Here is a 23,715-nt window from a genome sequence, read left to right as displayed (position 1 = left end):
CTGTAAACACTTCCAAACGGAATGTTTTTTAAAACAACAAAAATTTTAAATGAGGCATCCTTGAGTCAAACAGTAGCCCAAATTTAGACATGTTGACGAGGAATGTGATGGGAATGGAGGGGACAAGGAAGAATGGTGCGTATAAGTAGAAGGGGAGGTCTAGTTAATACAACTGTAAAATAAAAAAATTCCCAACCTTTTTCTGCTATTTTCTCATGTCTTTTGAGATGAGCTATTTTATAAAATAGATGGATATATTTAATAAATATAATAAAATCAAGTAAAAGCTTCATTTCACTTTTCTAAATACCAAGAGCCACACTGTAATAAGAAAAATACATGCCAGACAGCATATTTCTCTGGGATAACTAATCACATATTAGGTGATTGAAAGCCTTCTGGCCCCATACCTCACCACTTACTCAGGTTTCCAGTAATCTCCTGGAAATGCACAACCTGTCATTGTTTTATTGCTTAATTAGCTACTTGTCAAAAAGTAACACTATATACATTCATTTCTGGGTTTTTCCCACATACTCACTTACTTTTTATTGGGATAATGAGCTGAGGAATGACAGGGAGAATCTTGTTTCCCCCATGTTCCAGCATGTCGTGGATTCCTTGCCGAGCAAAAAACTCATAGGGAAATGTCATTTCACAAAGCCCATCGAAAAACAGAGGCAGATAGTGATGATAGTCCAGTTTCTCAATCTCCACCTGAGAAGGCACACAGAAGAAACAAACTGAATGAGGGTGACTGATATACTTTATGTAGGGTGACCAGATGTCCTGATTTTATAGGGACAGTCTCGATATTCAGGGCTTTGTCTTATATAGGCATCTATTACCTTCCTCCCCCATCCCTATTTTTCACACTCTCTATCTGGTCACCTTAACCTCATGCCACATTCACAAAGAGTTTTAATATGCAATAATAAAGTCAGTGTGTCACAGTAGGATATCACCATCTCCCAGGTATGGCGTTTGGCATGATGGCTGAAATTCTTAAGTCCTTAACCACTAGATCTAAAGTGGAGAGCTAAGAAGAACATGCTCCTGGACTTCTTTTTGGTACTGTTGCCAATAAAAACAAACAAACAATCTTTTGTCAGTCTTTTCTAGACTCTCATAAAATGCATGTGTCTAAAACCAGTATGTGAGTACTCTAGTAAAGTTAGGACCATATTCCATTATCTTTGCTCATGGTAAATAGGAGCTTACAGTATGCATAGTTCCACTGATTCCAGTGGCACTACTTATAGAAAAAAGTACTACTTAGTTTGAGCAACAGTGGCAAAATCTGGCCTTAATATATTAACTTGAGATACAAAATGGATCAAATAAAATCTGTCTGACCAACAAAAAAATCATAACTTTATAGGAATGCAATATATGTATGGTTTACAGTTCCCTTGAATATAGTCCTCATTTTTAATTAGTAAATGATTAAGAGCAATAACACAGGTTAAGAGAAAATTATTGAGGAATCCTACCCATTTCTGTTGTCCTTCTGTGTCTAAAGTTTGAGAGTATCCTGATGGAGCAATAACCTTACCACCTGTGGTCTTTTTAGAAGGAGGTGGTGTCCTCTAAAATAATCAGACTTTTCTGCCTTTTATTTCTGTCACCCCCTCAGAGGCCTGGTATTGCAGACTTTCTCTAGCCAAAGGGGACCAGGCTAGAGGCTACTTCCCCAGATCTGTTAATGCCATTCTGAGCATAGATAAGAAAGCTGCTTCATCACTGATGCACTTGCTCTCCCCAGAAATGGAGTGTATTGCCTTCAAAGTGCTCCTCGGTCCTACTGGCTCATGAAACAACAGACTGAGCTTAGGGCTATGTGTTATTTTTACATATTAAATGGTTGTCATTTCTCTGCTAACAGCTTCCAAAACTGATATCAGGAATGGAATTTCTATTTTGACAGAGTTTTTAAACAGGATAGTTATCTACAGTTGTTTGCAGCGTTGTTGTAGCCATGTTGGTCCCAGGATATGAGAGATACAAGGTAGGCGAGGTAGTATCTTTTATTGGACCAACCTGAGCTACACAGAGGGTAAAATCTGAGCTGCACAGAGCTCAGACACACATTCCCTTCTCCAGACCTGAAGAAGAGTGTCTGAGTTCTGTGTACCATGAAAGGTTGTACTTTCCACCATCAGAAGTTGGTCCAATAAAAGGACAACCTACCTTGTCTCTGTCTAGAGGACATACATCATAATCAACTCTGAATATCTCTACTACAGCAGGTTTCAGAGTAACAGCCGTGTTAGTCTGTATTCGCAAAAAGAAAAGGAGTACTTGTGGCACCTTAGAGACTAACCAATTTATTTGAGCATGAGCTTTCGTGAGCTACAGCTCACTTCATCGGATGCATACCATGGAAACTGCAGCAGACTTTATATACACACAGAGAATGGATGAGCTATTACCAGCAGGATAGTGAGTTTGTGTGTGTGGTTTTTGGGAGGGGAGTGAGGGGGTGAGAGAACCTGGATTTGTGCAGGAAATGGTCCAACTTGATTATCATGCACATTGTGTAGAGAGTTGTCACTTTGGATGGGCTATCACCAGCAGGAGAGTGAATTTGTGTGGGGGGGTGGAGGGTGAGAAAACCTGGATTTGTGCTGGAAATGGCCCAACTTGATGATCACTTTAGATAAGCTATTACCAGCAGGACAGTGGGGTGGGAGGAGATATTGTTTCATATTCTCTGTGTGTATATAAAGTCTGCTGCAGTTTCCACGGTATGCATCCGATGAAGTGAGCTGTAGCTCACGAAAGCTCATGCTCAAATAAATTGGTTAGTCTCTAAGGTGCCACAAGTACTCCTTTTCTTTCTACTACAGCAGAAACAGAAAACATTTAAATTAAAAAATGATGGACGCTGGCTTTGTTTCTTAAGGTCATCCATACTGCTACTAAACAGTGCTTGTGAGCTGGCAAAAATAACTTGCTCACCCAGTCCCTGACAACAGAAACCAATAGGAACAGTAAATACAGGCTCCAGGTGCAAGATCCAACTCAGCAACCAAACTAGCCACTACAGAAGGAACTATTGGGATATATGGTAAGAAATGGTGGTGTGAGCAGAAAGCCTTCAAGGTTCAGAGATGGTAGGTATTGGGAAATGACCAACAAGAGGCAGAACAATCCTGTCATCTGTCTAGGGGGCAAGGAATATCCACCTTTACTTTCTTACTAGACATCTTTAATTTTGTGTTTTCTGAAGTGGATGTATTAGTTGGTCATTTTTAATACTGGTTGTTGTATTTTCATTGCATTATATTTTTAACAAAATGTACAATAGCTACTTGAGCCAATGGTACTGGCCGCTGCCATAAATAAAACATTTTGTGACCCTGATCCAAGTCATATAATTAGCCTCTCGGAAGCACTCCAGTTCGTGTTACCTCTACACACTACAGTTACATCAGAAGTATATTTCAGCCTTGAGCAGAATATGATTTCTGGGTTTAATAAAATACAGCATATGACTTTTGATAAGGATTACAAAACTTCTTCAAAATCACGAACAACAGGATGTATAGATATATCTCTATCTATGAAGGAGAGATTAGTTGACTGTGATCTTCACTCCTAGTTGGCTCTCAACCTCTCAGTGGCTTAGCTTAGTACCACTTCAGCTGACCAAGTGTACAGCCAATATTTCTTGATTTTGCAGACTTGAATGTCCTCCTACAATATGGAAGCCAGAAATATTTTTGCATTAAATTCTGTGGTGTGAAACCTTTTGCTTTTGTGTTTATTGTTTAGCTTTGAAAAGTGGCTATTATACATATGTACTGAGAAAAATGCAAATTTTTTGTTTATGCTCAAAAAATCCTTTTTCTTTTTGCTTCCACCCACAAAAATATTCTGAGTTAAAGCTGCAATTCTTGGCTGAACATGCTCAAAAACTGCCAAGACATTGTTGCAATTTTGGGTTTTATGAAGAATCCTCAATAGTTGTTATAAACTTTTTATATACTGGTGGCAGTATATAATTGTAAGATCTGGTGGCACTGTATAAATTGTAAGATCTGGATAGAAATAGATTCCAGTGGCAACCTTACCTCTGAATATTCTAAGTTTAGGTCAGGCCTTTAATGGTATTTTAATATATTCCAATAAAGAGTGATCACAGTTTATAAACATCTGTATTAAAAACCTGCAAATGTTTCATGGAAGATAGATGATGCTTGGACTATTTTACAAATTTAAGTTTTAAAGGAAAAATTCCAAATGAGACAAAAACAATGTAACTAGTTAAAAAAACAGCTTCTTGGCTCTTCTATCCATTAAATAAGGAAAGCAAGGCAGTTGGACAGAACTCAAGGGAAGAGGTTTGATAATGAAGACCCGAATTGATAAATAAATCATGGGAATTCTTCAATCCATCATACTTAAATTTTATACACTACAAAGCAACCCTGGCATTTAGAAGCTACTGTTTCAGACACACAAACAAGTAGGGCTTACATTCCCTATAGTTTCATAAAAATCGATCTCAACTGATTACTTAATGTAATATGTTTTTAGATAACATTGCCTACAAGTTGGATCTGATTTCCTGGAGACATCATATTCAATGGTGTAGTAATTTTAATTGCAAGAGGATGTGCTATATTTTATGTGCACTTCAATGAATGTCTTCATCCAAGCATTGCAAGCACTGGGACGCTGGTCTGAAATGGAATAACACCTTTTAAACTCTATTGTTTATTCAGCAATTGCCAGAGTAGACAAAGTTCTAAACTCTACAAAAAACCCCACAACATTTAACAACCAGACTATGCAACACATGATAAAAATGAACAAGCTTCAACAGAGAAATCTAAAACTCCCTAAACTATCTACAAGTGGTCAGGGAGATGGCATGTATTCCACAAGTGTACAGGTTGGCCAAAAATAGAGATAATGAGGAAGTGGGTTTGTTATATCCCTGGTTTTGGTCATTTAATCAGATGGATGTGTGTGCACACTGCTATTAGTTAAGCACTCTGAAAAGGGTCTGTCAGGGACCTTATAGTGCAGATCTGTGGAATCATACACTGTACCTGCCTGTGGTCATACCTGTATGCCAGTGCCAACTATATCATCCAGCATATTACATCATTTATACCATAGTTATCAATTTTTCTTTATATTCGTTTTGGTAAAATATAGGCAAGAAAAGTGTAATGATGCTCTTTTCTGCTATTCCCCCCCCCCGCCCCTTTTTTATTGTACTTTTCCCTCCAGCTCCCTCTAGGATTCCCCTAAATAGTAGTGATAGTGCTTGTGTGTGTGAGAGAGAGAGAGATACACGGGCAAACAGGAGATGAGGATAATGGTCAGTAAAGATTTACAAAGAACATACTTTATGATAGATGGAGGGTCTGGAAGATTTAGCACCTCTCATCTGTCAGCTCAGAGCTTGGAAGGAGATTCTGTAAGGCCTTGCCATTTATCCAGTTACAAAACCTAAAAGTAATCTCTTACACTATATATAAAACAAACCACAATCTAGGATGTTATCTGAGTTTATTAAAAATCTGCCCCTTTTAATTAAAAAAAATGCTGATTTTCACCGAACAGTTAAAAGGAAGACCAACAAAATAATTAAGGGATTATGAATCTCTGCCACTGGTACAGCTTTATTAATAATGCCATTTTAAAAAGTATGTGGGGCTTCCAGAACTTTGGGGTCACTGACCTGAAAATCCTTCTTTATGTTCATGCTCCCAATGCAGAATCCCCAAATTTTGCATATCAAAAAAGTGCTCTTTGTTCCTCTGAAATATCCTCTGTCGTAATCTGCTCCTTCTGCCCAATTTTTAGTCTTGTGCAAAGCAAGGTTCACTATACTGAGAAGGACAGAGTATGTCAAGAGCTCTCCAATCTTTTGCTCATTTCATTTTTTTCATCTTTTGTTTTTAACATAGTTGAGGCAGTGCAGATAGATGAAGATACAAAACATCTGATCCAGATATAGCTTAGATAATAGGAACAGGCAGAATGCTAAAGCATCTGGTAGATCTATTACAGTTTGCCAACTACCCAAAGTACTTATGGGTAATTTAGAACATCTTTGCTTGAAATAGTTAACCTTTCCACCCCTTATTAGATAAAGAAGGAAAATACCAGTTCACTCTGGGGTCCCACCTGGATCTGGGGTACCACTGAGCCCTCTGACCCGCCATCCTGGACTCCCTCTCACACAATGGTGCTGTGACAAGTTGCAAAGCCCTCTAAGCTTGCACTTTGATCAGCATTCACACAGGTAGGGACACACCCAGCTGCAGTTACATGCAAGCTCTCTAACCACCAGCCTCCCAGCGTAGGACCCCAGAGCAGTACCATCCTGCCCTGGTCAAATCTGGCCAGTTTATGGATTTAATATCCGGTCCACCTCTCCCTCAATGTGAAGAGGACCATGCACACTTGTGGTAACCAACCTGAGATTTTCCCTTGACACCTTAATCAAACACACACTGGTTTGGATTAAAATAAAATAAGTTTAACTACAGAAGGATAGGTTGTAAGTGATTATAAGTGATAGCAAACTGCTCAAAGCAGATTACTTAGTAAATAAACAAAACCGCAAACTGAGCTTAACATACTAGATAGGTAGGATATGAATTAGCAAATTCTCAGCCTGAGTGATAAGCAGGCTGGCAGATTAGTGTAGACATAGCCTTAATGTGGCATACATTAATTTTTCCCTTTACTCCAGGATTAAATCTCACTCCTTACCAATTATAGTGAGTATTTGATTATTGTTGGTGGTTTTAATTGAAATGTGAATTTTGGTGCTTGTGAATGGTGCCTGGAATTTTCAAAAAGTCAAAGATGGGGACATTTTTTAAACACAGTAACTTTCAAGCTCCTTTTCTGATTTTTTCCTAAACTTCCCAGAAAAATTCTGGCTGTGGAAAAGATGGAGCATGTGAATTTTCAGGGGCATTAGTTTCTTAATGGGAGTAGATTTGAAATTTGGGCTTATAACGGGAAGCTAGCTTTAGCCTCACCTAATGAATGGCTACTGCTGACCCACAGTATCTTTCCACTGTAGGGCAAGTGCAATTTCAGATGTAGTATCTTTGCATGTCATTTTTATTCTTCACATCTCTACTCTGACTGCTATACTCCATAGCTTTAGTCCTCTCCAGTTTCCCAGCCAGAAATATTCTCCAACATTTCAATCTCCACTCATCTTTTAACACTTAATGTATAGCCTCAGTGCATAAATCCACTCGCTACTGAGTTTTATTTTGAATTATTTCTAGTATCTTATTTAATGTATTGTCAAAAAAAAAAAGGAAGTAGACACACCGATAGCTTATATCTTATAATAAAATATCTACTGTAAAGCACAACAGAAGACAAAAAGCTATGGGCACTAAAGGAAACATAACAAGGGAAAGAGGGAAAGATTATTTAGGCACTCCAATGGTAATCCTTACAACAGAAGCCAAGATGAATTTAGAATCTTTTCAACACACTGCAGAGGTATTAATGTTCTGAAAAGTAGAACAAAAGCAAATAGCTGCCTTTCATAATTAAATTAAATGAAGCAACATACTTTGTCCATTGTGTGTTACTGTCCTGGAAGAAGTAGCTCTGATATACCCTCCAAGTATTAATTCATCAAAAATATAATATTAAAAACTTGCTAGTTTTTAATTTAAAATATAATTTATAACTAAGGGGTTACTTGCAAAAGAGATAATGTGAGAGCTGAATGACCTGACCTTTTCAGATAGCTTTTCCTTACAGAATTAAACAAGATGATTTCCCCCCAATCTGTTTATAAAGTATGATATCACAAAAAAATAAAGTGGTTGGGAAATGTTAGGGAGAGAAACTGTTTCAATATATTTAATACAATAGGACAGAACATAATTTAGTTCTGTATAGTATTTTCCATGCTCATGATCTCCCAATGCACTTTTCAAAAAGAGGTGGAATGCAATGACATTTAATCCTAAGAACACCAAGGAGGAGTATACGACCAGGATCTGCACTGAAAACTGAAGAATGTTTAGTTCTTCTTCTCTCTCCCCTGTTGGTAACATGTGCCCTGTCAATTCCCCAGCTACAGCTCCCACTCACAGAAGGAGGTTCCACCCATATCTACCCTGCAAAATGAGGCAACACAGCCCCTTACCACAGGCTGACTGTTCCTGCTTCCTGCCTGCCTTACTTTGCTGCTGCCTTATCTCGCAGCCGAGACGGCTGCCAAATCCATGCTGGTTTCATCTCCAACTGTAGGTTAACAGTTCCAGTGCAACCCATCTACTTTCTTCTGTTTTTTATCCTGAGGCAAAGAAATAGAGCATTTTAGGCAGTGTTTTTTAAAAATCGGGTTGTGTTGCAATCGATTTGCACAAGGTAATATCCAAAACAACTGTAACTGTTACTTACTGTAACTGTGGTTCTTTGAGATGTGATGCAGATGTATATTCCACTTAGGTGGAGCTGGAGAATTTTGCCTAGCAGTACCTGTACAAGGCAATGCTCACACCTCATGGCCATAGCCCCTCCCCTGGCTATATGATGCAGTGCCACCTGGACTCCCTTCAGTTCCTTTGCACCGCTCACCCAGGGAATAGACTCTGTTGCAGATGGGACAGTGGTTGGGTCATGAAATATACATCTGCATCACATCTGAAAGAACCACAGTAAGAGTAAGTAACTTTCTTCTTTGAGTAGCTGTAGCCAGGTAGTCCATTTTGGTGATTCACAAGCAGTACTCACAGAAGATTGGGCTCAGAATCCATTTAAAACATGGATTGCTGGATCACCTTCCCAAAGTTTGCATCAGCTGTGGATGATGCGTTAATGGCATAATGGTTCATCAACATATGTATCAATGACCACCTGACAGCCCTGCAAATGTCATGTAATGAGCTCACAGCCACTAAGGAGGCATAGTCGAAGCTATTTCATACGCAGCCTTGATACAGGATGTTATTCACTTAGAGATCGTTTGTCAAGAGATCACTTGCCCATTCACATGATCTGCATATAACACAAACAGATGAGGAAAACCATGGAACAATTTAGTCCTATTCAGGCAGAAGACATCAGCTGAAATCTAACATATGGAGATGCTGTTCTTCTGGGGATGAATGCAGCTTAAGAAAGAACACAGGCAAATATACTGCTTGGTTCAAATGAAACCGTGAGACCACTTTAGACAGAAAATATGGGAGCAGCCATAAAGTCACATTGTGTTTGGTGAACTGTTCATAAGGAGGCTCTGCCATCAGAGCTGCAACTTACAGACTCTCCTTGTGGATGTTACCGCAACCAAGAATGCAGTTTTGACACAAAAAGGGAAAGGGACAAGATGCCAGAGGCTCAAACAGAGGACTCATCAGTGCTGCCACTACTGTGTTAAGGTCCCACAAAGGACCTGACTCTCAGACCAGGGGATGGAGATTAAGTCCTTTTAAGAATCAAACTACCATGGCATTGGAAAAAACTCATTTTCCATGAACAGGGGGATGAAACATTGAGATTGCTGCCAGATGCACCCTCATAGAGCTAAGCACAAGGCCTGATGACTGAAAACACAGTGAGTATTCCAAGATGTCCTGGATAGAAGCCATTGTCGGTTGAATTCCATTGGGAGCAGAGTGTGGAATGCAAGGTGTGACTGTGATTCTGCCTGAGCAGGTCAGGATGGAGAAGAAGGGATATGAGAGGCTGAATCAATAGCACAAGAAAGTTGGAGAATCAACACTCCCTTGACCATGCCAGGTGTGATGTGGTGTATTCCCCATACTGGCCCTGAGAGGGTTAAATTAGGCCAGGCAGGCCCAAATCAACCAATTACGCAGTGGGCAAGGGAGAGATTTAGCTACATAGGACCACTAATTGGAAGTAGGCTCAGCTGGATAGGAACAGGAGAGGCCCCTGTTCCTCAAAGCCCTGGAGCTGAGAGCAGAAAGGGGTCTGCAGGGAAGTAGGGTGCAGTCACTCCCTGGGAGAAGGGAGCTATGTTTGGGACTATAGAGGGTAGGTCACAGTTACTCCCTGGGAGGAGACAGCTGGGATGCTGGCAAGCCCAGACAAGAGGAGCCAGGAAGAGAGGAGAAGGCTTAGGGGAAAAGCAGCAAGGAATGGGAGTGTAGACCTTGGCTGCTGATTAGAGGGCCCCTTAGCTGGAACCTGGAACAGAGGGCAGTGCTGGGTTCTCCTATCAACCACCAAGTATGTGGCACAGACCAGGCAAAGTGGTGGTCAGAGGCGGTCTGCCTCAGACAAATTGTTCCAGAAATACTTTTTTCCCCACCCCCCATGCCTCCCAAAGGGGGAATCCACATAGTGACCTGGCCAGAGGATCAAGTCACAAAGAGGAGGCTGCAGTTTCTGGAGAGAGAGAGAGAGGGACCCACAGGGTAAGAAAGTACAATGGGTAGGGACACCGCCAAAGAGGGCAGCACCTGGCAGAGCTAATCCCCAGGACAGCCAGGAGGAGGTGCTATGAGTGGACCCCATGACAATGAGAATGATCTTGGTCTGATCCGCTTTCAGCTTCAGGATAACCTGTGGAATGATCAGGATCAGAGGAAAAGCATACAAGAGAGCCAAATGCCAGTTGAGATGAAAGGCATCGGTCAGGGAGCCTGGGCCAAGGCTCCCTTGAAAGCAGAACAGATGGTACTTCCTGTTGTCTCTTGTAGCAAAACAGGTTGATCATCAGGATGCCCTAAGTTGCAAAGATGACTCTCAGAACACTTGTTTCCGGGGCCAGGTTAAAAAACGTGCTGAGATAGTCCTGATTGGACGAGATGATTCTGGACCCTGGGCAAGCGATCAGCTATAGGATTGATATGCTCTTCAATGCAGAGCTGCCACAGCCTGATTGCCTTCTGGCAGAGCACCGTAGTGTGTGCTCCCCCTTGTCTGTTCACATAATACTTACTGACAGTACCACTGCAATGTATGTGAAGCACTAAGCCCCAGAAAGTCCTTCCTACTCTGACCACAGACCCTGAACTTTCAGTGATCCCAGATGTGTTCTCCAGCCTATCAGTGACAACAGTCCTGGTTGGTAAGGGCTAGACAAATGGAATGCCCTGACCAGCAGAGAGAGATGGACCAATGTGTCCAAGGCTGTGAGGAGTTGGACGGTAAACTGTCCTGCACCACATCTGAAGAGGGCAAAGACAATTTTGCAAACTGTACTACTTGCACACAAGTGGACATGTGGCCCTACAGCCTCAGGCATGTCTAAACTGTCATGGAAGGTTGAACCTGCAAACAGAGGCAAAGTTGGTGAATTGTCTGAAAATGGTCAGTTGGCAAAAATGCTCTGAAACTCAGAGTACTAGGGCCCCACTGAACTTGATTTTCTGAGTGGGAACAAATGTTGATTTCCCGGTGTTTAGGATGAGATCCTGAGAATCGAGTAAATGCAGTGTAAAGTGTACATGAGAAAGAACTTCTTCCCTGGACCTGTCCTTTAATAGCCAGTTGTCCAGATACAGGAAGATATGGATTTTTCTTTCTGGAGGTATGCTGTCACCACGACCACACATCTGGTAAAAAACACGGGTGGGAAGAAGAGAGGCCAAAAGGTAGCACTGTGTACTGAAAATGGTGATCCGTCATGACAAACCAGAGGAATTTTTTGTGGCTTGGCAAAATTGCCACATGAAAATAAACATCCTGAAGGTCTAGATCTTTCTTCCCATTAAATCCATCCTCTTTGAGTCCTTGTCCTTAAGAGTGGACTTAAATTTGCCCTGCTGAGCTCCATTGTTCACCATGGTTATGACCAGGGAAATAGGGGCTGGGGTGGGGGGAATAAAAGCCCTCAAATCTCTGGACTGGTGCAAAGTAGCATTTCTCCAAACACTTTGCAGTAGGCAACACCAAAGCTGGCACACTCCAAATAACTTTTGAGGGGCAGATGGCTGTAGGATGACCAACAACTTAAAGGTATTCTCCTGCAGAATCTCTGCCTGAATGCCCGGGGAAGCAGCCATATGCTGAGAAAGGTCCTGGTAGGCCCTGAAGTTCTCAGGCACTGAAGGAGACAAAAAGCCAGGCACTATTGAATTATCTGGGGAAGAAGAGGAAGCATTTAATTTCCAGTCCTGGAATGGCAGACCTGGACAGGACAACTCTGGAGGCTCCGTATGGGGAAGGCTCAATTGGCACCTGAATCTGCGGTGGCAGCCCAGCCACCAACATGCCCAGTGATCTTGCCTTGAAACAAGATGAGGAGCGTGACCTCTGAAACTAAGGAATGTCCCACAGATTCCATTGAGGTCACTGGTCTCAAGGGTAAGGCACTGGTAGCCAGCAGGCAGTGTATCAGGGGCCCCCATCCTCACCATGAGACGAATGCACCCCATTTCTGGTATTCATGATGATCCCCAATGTGGGCCAGGCAATGGAGAGCAGGAGGAGGACCTCCACCCTTGAAACTGAGGAGTCCCAGGGTACAGGTGGAGCCAGCCCTGAGATTGCGAGCAACAGATCTGACTTATCTGTCAGCCAAAACAGCACCACCAGCACAGAGTACATCTCAGTTGGTTCCGGTGCCAAGGGCAGCAGCAGCCTGGAAGTCGTTTGTGGTACCAACACAGCTGACAGTGTTGAAATGGAGGGCAGGGAGTTTCACCACAGTAACACTGGTGGTGCAAAAATGCAGCAGTGCAGAGGAGTTTCCTGGTGCTGAAGAGGTCCCTTATACTGAGCCTGGCACCAGCCCCACTTCTACAGCAGGGAAACATCGAACCCAATGGTTCAGCAGCCCACCCAGACAACTGGGCTGTAAATGATGTAGCCCTGGTGAAATCCTGGACCAAGGGAGAGGTCAGGATGGAAAGGCAGAGGAAGTCTGTTGCCACATGGTATACCGCTAGTGTAGACATAGCTCATACCAGCACCACCTTTGTTGGTAACAGACTCATTGGACTCCCTGAGGCTGGAACCAGAGTCAATGGTATGGAATCTGATCTCCCAAGGCAGTACAGGAGAGCGGCTGGAAGGACTTGTTCCATCCTGTGTGCTGGCAGTAACACCATGCCGGACCATACTTTTCTTGGAGGAGGCAGAAAAGTCTCCATGAGACCTGGAATGGTCTTGATTAGTCTTATGCAACATTTTCCTGGTGCACTTGATGGAAAGTGGTTCCTCCATCTCTTTGAAGAGGCAGCAGCTCTGACAATAGCATTCTCTGAATCCGAGGGCAAACTCTGCTCTGATGTAGGTTTCAATGCTGAAGCAGGCCGCATGGGTGAAGGTCCCTAGCCACCTGAGTGAGCTTTGTGAATCACCTGTAAATTGAATACTACTCTTTGACATGGGCCTCATCCAAATACAGCAAGCACTCCCACATGATGGACAATGTTTGAACCCTGGTGAGGTCATCACCAGGGAAATATTTAACTGCTAATACTAAGGATATTAACTAACCATATATAATTAGAGCAAGTCACTAAAAGAGAAAGATTGTGAGGTTAAGAACCACACAGAGCTCCGACTCCAGTCACAGGTGGTAAGAAGGAACTAGGGGGTGGGGAGAGGTGTCGAGAAAGTGCTGCCTCATATAGCCAAGGGCGGGACTATGGCCATGAGGTGCAAGTGCTACCTCCTAGGGATACTGCTAGGCAAATTTCTCTGGCTCTGGTGTGCCGGGCGCGTGCGCACGCACACACACACACACATACACCCCCCCCCCCACCTCTACGTGGAATACACTGCTGCATCAACTTGAAGAACTAACCAAAACAAACCCTCCAGTAAAGATAGCAATGTTATCAATAATCAGTCATAGAAATCACAAGCATATAGCACTTTGCATGTTGTGGATCTCCAGTTGCATCACAAGGGAATTATATTTCTATGCTGTTAATTCCCAATTCCTATAAGGCCTTGCCCTTACGTTTCTGAACATAATATAGATGGCAGAACATATTCAGCAAGGGTGTAAGCAGACAACTCCCAATGGCTTATATCAGTGTTAAATTTGATCCTTTATTTTCAAATGTACTTCACCGTTTATTCATGTTTAAGTTTCTATTAACTCATGATATTTCAGAGCATGGGGAAATTAATGATATTTTCTCTTTATGTCTCATCTGAGAGGCAGATATTTAATTCTACCACCACCTATTAAGGTAGTTCTGAATGAGTGTGATCCAATATTTTATTACTAACTTGTCCTACTATAAAAAGAAAAGGAGTACTTGTGGCACCTTAGAGACTAACCAATTTATTTGAGCATGAGCTTTCGTGAGCTACAGCTCACTTCATCAGATGCATACCGTGGAAACTGCAGCAGACTTTATATATACACAGAGAATATGAAACAATACCTCCTCCCACCCCACTGTCCTGCTGGTAATAGCGTAATAAATTGGTTAGTCTCTAAGGTGCCACAAGTACTCCTTTTCTTTTTGCGAATACAGACTAACACGGCTGTTACTCTGAAACCTGTCCTACTATAGGATATCAGGCTTCACTCTCATTAACTCTAGAACCAAAATAGCTGAGACTACCTGATATGTAAGATACCCAAGAATACAAAAGTAAAGAAAATCAAGTGGTTGTATTTAACTATTCATTTAGTTAGGCTCTACTGATACTTTCTGACTCAACAGTTTTCTCAAGGGCATGTGAAATATTTCTAATATAACAAATGATTATGGATCACACTTAAATGGATTTGCTTTCTATTAATTGATGAAACACAGTAATGGCAGCCAGATGTACCCTCAGAAAAAAGTGTTCTGTAAACATAGCTCTGATAAATGTGGAATGTGCTCAAGAACTGTTTGTGTGAAGGAAGTAATGGAGACACACTGTTATCTCAGTGACAGACAAAAACCCATCTCCCCTACTTCAGATTGCATGTTTTCTATTCATAACCTTCTAGGCGCTAAAAAACCTTCAGACACCTCAAACATACACGGTTGCTTCATCTCTGCTCTTTTATGAGACATGTTAACATGCCATAAGAAATCCACAGGCACAATAAATGAGAATTTTTAGACTGGGATATAAATGGTGGTGCACATGACTTAAAGAAATGCTTCATTGCTTACCCCCATTTTACTAAACCCTGACCCCAGTGTGATGGGTTGGGTCACAGAAACTCCCTCAAGACTGTCACTAGATGTGCTGGGATACCACTGAGAGCAAATCCCCCTGCCAGAGAAGGCTTCCCTCCACTCCCATCTTGCTGACTTAGACACTCCAGTCAGCCAGAGCACAGACCAAGTGCACAGAAACTAAGATTCACTTAGCCCAGGGGCTTCTCAGTTAACAGGGACTTTCCCAGCACCCAGTATTCAGTCTTTCTGGGAGCCTAAACCCCAAATGAATCCATTTTACTCTGTATGAAGCTTATACAGGGTAAACTCAAATTGTCCGCCCTCTATATCACTGACAGAGAGACATACACAGCTGTTTGCTCTCCCAGGTATTACTTACTTACTCTGGGTGAATTAATAATAAAAATGATTTTATTAAGTATAAAAAGTAGGATTTAAGTGGTTCCAAGTAATAACAGACAGAACAAAGTAAGTTACCAAGCAAAATAAAACAAAACACGCAAGTCTAAGCCTAATATAGTAGGAAATGGAATACAGGTAAATCTCACCCTCAGAGATGTTCCAATAAGCTTCTTTCACAGACTAGACTCCTTCCTAGTCTGGGCCCAATCTTTTTCAGACCAACGTTGTGGTCTATGACCTGGGTCCAGCAATCACTAACACCCCCACAGTTACAGTTCTTTGTCCCAGTTTCTTTCAGGCATCTCTTTGGGGTGGAGAGGCCATTTCTTGAGCAAGCTGAAGACAAAATGGAGAGGCTTCCAGGGCCTTTTATATTCTCTCTCTTGTGGGCAGAAACCCCTTTGTTCTTCTGTGCAAAATCACCCCAGCAAAATGGAGTTTGTAGCCACCTGGGCAAGTCACATGTCCATGAATGATTCAGATTTTTGCAGGCCAACACCATTGTTTACATGTTAGTTTGGACATTCCCAGGAAAGCTCAGATGTGGATTGGCATCTCCCAAAGTCCATCTCAGTTAAGTGTTTCTTGATTGGGCACTTACTCAGACTAGTCCTTTCTCAAGAAGCTGACCAAATGCTTCACTGATGCTAATTAGAATCAAACACATTGAGATCAAGTACATAGCCAATATTCATAACTTCAGATACAAAAATGATACACACATACAGACAGCATAATCATAACCAGCAAATTACAGCCTTTCCATAGACACCTTACTTGTCCTCTTTTGTACAAGATTTGGTGCAACTATAGGACCTTGATTGCAACAATGGTCTATATGGTCACAGTTCATGTCAATAACATCACACCCAGTTATTTGCAATTGCCAAATAAAGCATCATTTTAATGTATGTGTTTAATTTGGGAGGAATGTGTATGTTTAATGGCCCACAGACACTCCTAGCTACAAAACAGGATTAAGCCTCACCCACAGTTTGACATCTGAGAAATCCCTAGGGTTGCATCCTAGGTCAACCTATCCACTATCATTGTGAAGCATCTGATGGCTTACTAGGGCTCCCAGCCAGTGACGGGTGTGTGAAGAAAACCCCTTAAGTTCTGCATTAAAGATGTCTAGGGCAGGCCCTAGTGAATTCCACCTCCCACCCAGATGTTTAGCAAAGAGGAATAAGACATTCCCAGCAGTAGTCAGGCCGGGGCAGCCCTTTCATCTGCTCATAACACATCTCCCTGTGAGCTCCTTCCTCTGACCATAACACATTCCTCCCACAACAGAGAACTGAGACCAGGGAGAGCAGCAGATAAAGCTGCTGCAGGTGTCTGATCTCCCATTTCTTTTGCTGAGGCATGTAGGCTTCCCATGTCTTTTCTGCTCCTTACAATAGAGCACGCCCATTAAAACCTTGTTAAAAGGGCAGTGGATTAATTTGCCCCCCTGCAAAATACACAATGGTGGTTTCAACATAAAATAAAACTCCCCAAAATGATTTTTTGGAAAAAACACTGATTTTTCCCATCCCCGAAAGAATTCCAGCTGTCATTTTTAACTGATGATTGCAGTTGGGAGGTGTGATAAAATTAATGATAAAAGAAGTTAAGATAATAGGGAAAAGATCTTGAAGTATAGAATTATACATTATTTCTCAAGAATGAATTATTAGGGTAAAGCAGAAGGGAACCTCATCCCATTCTTAAAGACAGCAGCTGAACAATTTTTTTGTTTGGACACCAACCTTATTTTTTATCCTAGTTACTCAGACAAAGCTGTCTGTCAAATCAGCTTCTATGTTGTTGGTGCACATGAAAGTAATGTTAAAAAATTGAGGAAAAAATCCATAGGGAAGTGGGACCAGTGGGATGCAACCTAGTGAAATTGTTGAAGGCAAATTACAAACAAATCTAAAGAATAACCCTGCTTGAATAATGAAGCTATAGCACAAAATGAACATTATAAGACCTTTTGCAATGTAATGTATACTTAACATTTTGTTCATTTATAATATTTTGTCATGTGTTCCAGACATACACATAATTGTATGACTGTGGCAGTTTTATGGTTTTAGATGTTATTTATTGGAGAAGGTTTTAAACTATGTAAAACACTAATCTAAGTGACAGGTTTCAGAGTAACAGCCGCGTTAGTCTGTATTCGCAAAAAGAAAAGGAGTACTTGTGGCACCTTAGAGACTAACCAATTTATTTGAGCATAAGCTTTCGTGAGCTACAGCTCACTTCATCGGATGCATACTGCATACTGTGGAAAGTGTAGAAGATCTTCTTCTACACTTTCCACAGTATGCATCTGATGAAGTGAGCTGTAGCTCACGAAACCTTATGCTCAAATAAATTGGTTAGTCTCTAAAGTGCCACAAGTACTCCTTTTCTTAGTCTAAGTGACAAATTCTGTCATGCACTTCCTTTGCTTATTGATCCATACTACTTTCTTAAAATAATAAAAAAGCAAAAACATGGCTCAATGACAAAAAGAAAAGTTATTCTTTTTTTTCTGAATTTAAACAGTGTAGTTACTTTTTCCATAAGGTGCCAAGTTTTGACATTTGTCTCTAAAGTTGAAACTAGATAGTAAGGCCATCACAAATACAAAGCTACACTGCCTGCTTTCCTTGTCAGAACAATGGCAAGATACACTTTTGTAAACAATTTAAGGAGGACAGATATCAAGTGGCAAGACTACTGTATTGTCATTTTATCGCACTAAGAAATACAGAATGGAAAAGGAGGAAAGACACCATTCACACAAATCTGGGGCTGAGATCTAACCTTCCAAGGAGGCACCTAAATTATTTTACAAGTACAATAAAGATACCTCAGTACAATACAAACCTCAGTAGGCTTGGATGCTCATTCAAAAGCTAAACCAAACCAAAACTCTCAATGAATACTCACAACATGGGACTCCTGGTTTGACTACCTCTCAAATACAGGCTCACATACATTCTCCCATCTCAACCCCCCTCTAAAGGTTTTTCCCTCTGCAGTTCCCTGCCTGTGCAAAGGAGCCGGACTAAGCTGTGAATATAATACCCTGGTTCAAGTCTGATTAATTAGATTACCCAATCTAAAAATTTATAACCATAATTATAAACAAGACTAAAAATAAAAATTGAACTCAGGGAGCCTTGAATCTTCCAATTTTAAACACATTAGTGGGGAAAACATTTCGTCATTAGGCTAATCATTATTTAAGGAACTAAGAAGATTACATAAGGGAATAGGTAGAGTTTATGTACAAAAACAGATGTGCTTCTCTATATGGCTATAATTGGGTTACTTTTTAGTTAGCTCTACATTATTTAACCCTCCTCCCACTTTCATTTATTTAGAGCAAAGTAACTTGTTTACTGATGGCCTCTCTGGGGTGATAAACAAATTATATTCTTGATCGCATGATCCAAATACTCATCGTGATTGATTGGGTAGTTCTGACAGATGTTAAGGGACAACAACAGAATTGCTGTTCCATGCCTCCCACACACTCTTTGTTAAATCTGTTTTAGAAGTTATTCTGATATCACATCCACAGTACATTGGGAAAATTCTGCCTTGAAATCTGTTTTAGAAGTTATTCTGATATCACATCCACAGTACATTGGGAAAATTCTGCCTTCCCTTATATTTTATTAAACCCCAGTGACTTAAATATATGTCTAGGCAGAATTTATTACTACTTCTTAAGCATGGAAAACACTGTACAAAACATAAAGGAACACACAGTTCTTGTCTAAAGGAATTTAGAATATAAGGACCCATGCCTTACTAAGCCAGTAATCTCATTGACTTCATATTGCATTTGCAAAACCACCTGATCATAACCATGGATTGTTGGGTAGATCATCAGGAGAACCCATATTTTACTAATTCTACAAACTAGAATTGACTCTATATATGAAATTTCCCAAATCAGAATCTTAAATTTACAAGTATCAAGTAATTCAAGTGGTTGTTTCACTAATTTGGCAAGGATTAAGCTGATATCTCTGACATGAAATATTTTTTAAGTAGAAGGTTGTATACCCCTCTTGCTCTTTTATAAATAAGAGAGCTAGAGACTGAGCAGAAGTCTGCTTCCCTTAGGCTAGGTCTACACTACCGCTGTAAGTCGACCTATGCAACGCAACTCCAACTACATGAATAATGTAGCTGGAGTTGACGTACCTAAGGTTGAGTTACCACGGGGGGGTCAACGGGAAATCTCCCGTCGACTTACCTTACTCTTCTCGTCGGGGGTAGAGTACAGGGGTCGACCGGACAGCAATCTGCAGTCAATTTGGCAGGTCTTTGGCATCAATCCTGGCTGTAGTGTAGACCTGCCCTTAGACTGGATTTTGAAGAGCCAGAATTGCAGCCTGTTGATCTTTCATGAAAGTGGTCTGAAGAACATCTTTAAGAGTTAACAAAATAGTAGCTAAATCATATCTGGCCCTCTAGATATCTATTTAGAGACTTTCCAAAAGCTTTCAGTAGAGTCCCTCACAAGAGATTAAGTTAACTCAGTAGCCACAGGGGGTGAGATAAAATCCTTTCATGAATTAAAAGCTGGTTACAGGAAAGAAAGCAAAAAAAGCTAATAGTAGAGATGCCCGAGGGATCAGTACTAGGATTAATGTTCTATATTTATCACAGATGTAAAAAAGGGTGATTAGTGAGACTGCAAAATTTTTAGACTAAAAGCACTTTAGATCAGTAGAAATTGTGGAAGATTGTAAAATACATTAGAAGGACTTGACAAAACTAAATTATTTAGTAATATAGCGGCAGACAAAATTCAAATATAGGCAAGAAAATAAAGGAATATTGTTTTTATTATTTCTCTTACAGCAGCACTTTGAGGCCCCAATCACAGATCAGGATCCCATTATGCTAGGAGCTGTACAAACACAGGACAAAAAGACAGTCACTGCCTCAAAGATCTTATGGTCTAAATAAACTGCTTTTACGAACTAATATGTTCTGACTCATGGAAATCAATGAAAAAAGCACCACATCTAGCGGCCAGACCCTATCCTCTGGCCTTGACAAATGCAATCTTGCCCCTCTGATATCCATTCAGAATGCAGCTGCAAAGATCATTTTCCTAGCCTGTTGCTTAGACCATGTCTCCCCTCTCTTTGCATCCCTTCACTGCCTTCCTCTTCTTCATTGTATCAAACATAAGCTACTTATCTTCCCTTTCAAGGCCCTTCATGACCTATCCCCTCCCTACTTATCATCTCTCATTCAGCATCAAAAGTTAACTCCCACCTTTAACTGGCCAATATCAGCCTTCATTGCCCACTTGTTATATTTTCAAACAAATACCTTCATGCTTTCTCCCATGATTCCCCTCACGTTTGGGAGAAGGTCACTGTAAACGTCTGCAAAACTAACTCATTATCCTCTCAAACCACTCTCCTTTGCTGTGAAGCCTACTAAAAACTTGACCATGGTTAGGCCACTGCTGCGCTGAAACCACTGCCTGTCATGCTGACCAGTATTGTCTTATTGTTTCCTTGTACTCCCTCATCTGCTTGTATCCATCCATTGTCTCTTGTCTTACACTTGGATTGTAAGTATAAGTATCTTTGGGGCAGGAGCTGTCCTTTGTGCTGTGTTTATACACCACCTGGCAGAATGGGGTCCATGACTGGGGCTCTTAGGCACCACAGTAATACAAATAAATAATAAAATAAAGAAGAAGGATTAGATGATAATATGGAAACAATTACATATAGGTGTTTTTTTTTTAAAATCCATGGATACAATGAACTCTCCATGTTTTATTTTGCTGCAATAACTGGTTGAATCGTCTCCATCTTGAAATTTTTGCAGGCCACAAAGGGATTGAGTCAAATCAGATTTCAGACTAGACGGAGACCTATTCCACACCCACAATCGTTTTGGTATTACAAACAGTAGAGACCAAGCGTCTGCAGACTACTCATGCTCTGGAACTCTTCAGGCAGCTTTGATGTCCAGATGATGCCATAGGACCTGCCCCACATTCTTCAGACTGCTCTGGCTCATGAAGGAGGATAAATACAAAAAAAAAAAAAAAAAAGAAACAAAACCCAAACTCTATGGGAAGTCAGAGACTGGAAATTCATAAAGTATCGTGATGCTATTGCTAGTGCAAGAAATGGAGCCCAATCTCCCCAAGGGTAAAGGCTTGCTTCCCAGCACCAAAATCTTTGCTTATCTGACTTGGTGGATACTGCCAGTTTGAACTTACTCCTCAGGGCAACCATGTGGTAGGACTTCTGGAAAATCCTCTTGTAGCAAGACTTAAAGCGATATTTGTGAGGACCTGTGCAATGCCAACATAGGAAGAACAAAGGTTTTCAGACTCTGCCAGGGCATTATCCTCAACTTGGAAGTCTTGAAGGATTAATGAGGTTCAAAAAGGTGGGATTTAACTGAGAAGAAAGTGTGGACACTTGGCTACCTGCCTAATTAGGCTCTTTCCAGGGTCTTTGCCTCACCCATGGAGCATCCTATGTGGGATCTGCTGGTGTCTGCCCATGAAGGGAGTGTGTCTTATGAGTTCTTCCTTCTCTCTCTAGGAAGAGTGACTCTTCCATGGTGGAAGGAGTTTACCACAGAATGGGCTAGGCCAATTCCACAGTCATTCCCCTGTAAACCATGTTAATCTCACTAAACCACCACATTTTCAGAAGCCTTCAGTAGAAGCTCCTGACTCTTGATGAGGCTGGACCGAATAATGGTCTTTGCTGATGGGTAGGTGACACTACTTGCAACAATGTAACAAGAATCAGTCCTTTCTACAGGCTGGGGGCCCCCCCGTCACATAAATGCTTGTTTCAAATGGTACATAAAAGTGTGGGAAGGGTTGTGGAATTATGGGTGGAGGGGGGCGAGGCAGGGGTTGGTTTGTTTTTTTGCTAACACTACCAGCTTTTAGTGAAAATACACCCCTGGTTAGAGCTCTGCTATCAGTATATACACAAAAATGGAGATCTATGCCAGACTCTTAAATGCACAAAATCAAATCTAAGTGATATCTACTATAGATTCAACTGAGGGAAGAATTTAGCATAAAGGCACAACAATTAATATCGGTCTGTTATCCATCAAGGCACTTCTTGGAGCTACTTTTAAAAAAATTAAGCACTGGGATTCAAAGACAGCCCTATTAGCACCTAAATTATTGTTCTTTAAATCTGATGTTGAATGTATGTAAGTCATAGAAAAGCAATAGCCAATAAGTAAAAGACTTCTAATCAAAGGTTGTTTCCATTGCTGATTTAACTAATTTACAAAACAAACTTATACTTAAAGAAAAGGAGTACTTGTGGCACCATAGAGACTAACAAATTTATTTGAGCATAAGCTTTCATGAGCTACAGTGGTATTTTCCATTGAATGCATCCGATGAAGTGAGCTGTAGCTCATGAAAGCTTATGCTCAAATAAATTTGTTATTCTCTAAGGTGCCACAAGTACTCCTTTTCTTTTTGTGGATACAGACTAACACGGCTGCTACTCTGAAACCTGCCATTATGCTTAAAGGGCACCCAATTATTTAACACCTCTAATCAACAAACTGTCTAGAGCTTACTGAGATGCATTGGTCTCATTAACCACACTGCAATTGAATACAACAAAATTGTTGATTTTTGCATCTGAAACACTTTGCTCCATGTGGATAAATATTTTTAAAAAGCACATTAATCTGCATATTTAGGGAGTCAATACTATGCATGATGAAATATGTGGAAAATACTTTAACTGAGTGATGTTTATATTCTCACTGGAAATTGAGTAAGATTTTTCTCATATATGCAAACAGATCACTTCATTATACAGCCAAATGATGCACATCAAGAATAAGACGAGGGTACTCATGGATGAGTTCTGGTGCCGGGCTGCTCCTGGTAAGGTGTGGAACTGGATTCCTTTCTTTGCTGGCCAGAGCCCAGATTTAGTGACCTTTCAGACATGCTGTACGAATCTATGTTCTGTCTGATTTTTCTTGTGGAAGGGGATTTGATGGGGTTATATTTGGCTGAATGTCAGGAAAGAACCTGTTTTCTTTCACGGCTGGAGATATTTCTTGAGGGATTTTTTATATGTGGCATTATATCCCACGGGGTTAGCTCGGGTTAATGAGAAGCTGCCTTGTTTTAGGGCTGGGGAGAGACTCTCAGGGAGATTCATTTAATTGCTGTTTTGAGTAGATTTAATTAGTGTGGTTTTAAACATCTTTGTAAATC

The 23,715-nt window shown here is 40.9% G+C and overlaps 1 protein-coding gene across 1 annotated transcript in view; it reads right to left on the bottom strand.

The window, feature by feature from the left end:
• Window positions 1–23,715, bottom strand: part of PACRG (parkin coregulated) — a 507,213-nt gene that overhangs the window by 185,372 nt on the left and 298,126 nt on the right. The window contains exon 5 of the mRNA XM_077812164.1: window positions 546–717. Within this exon, the coding sequence (XP_077668290.1) occupies window positions 546–717 (172 nt within the window). The remainder of the gene's footprint in view (window positions 1–545; window positions 718–23,715) is intronic.

This window comes from Eretmochelys imbricata, chromosome 3, assembly GCF_965152235.1.
Source record: "Eretmochelys imbricata isolate rEreImb1 chromosome 3, rEreImb1.hap1, whole genome shotgun sequence".
Taxonomy (NCBI): domain Eukaryota; kingdom Metazoa; phylum Chordata; order Testudines; family Cheloniidae; genus Eretmochelys; species Eretmochelys imbricata.
This window is presented reverse-complemented; position numbering and strand designations above follow the sequence as displayed.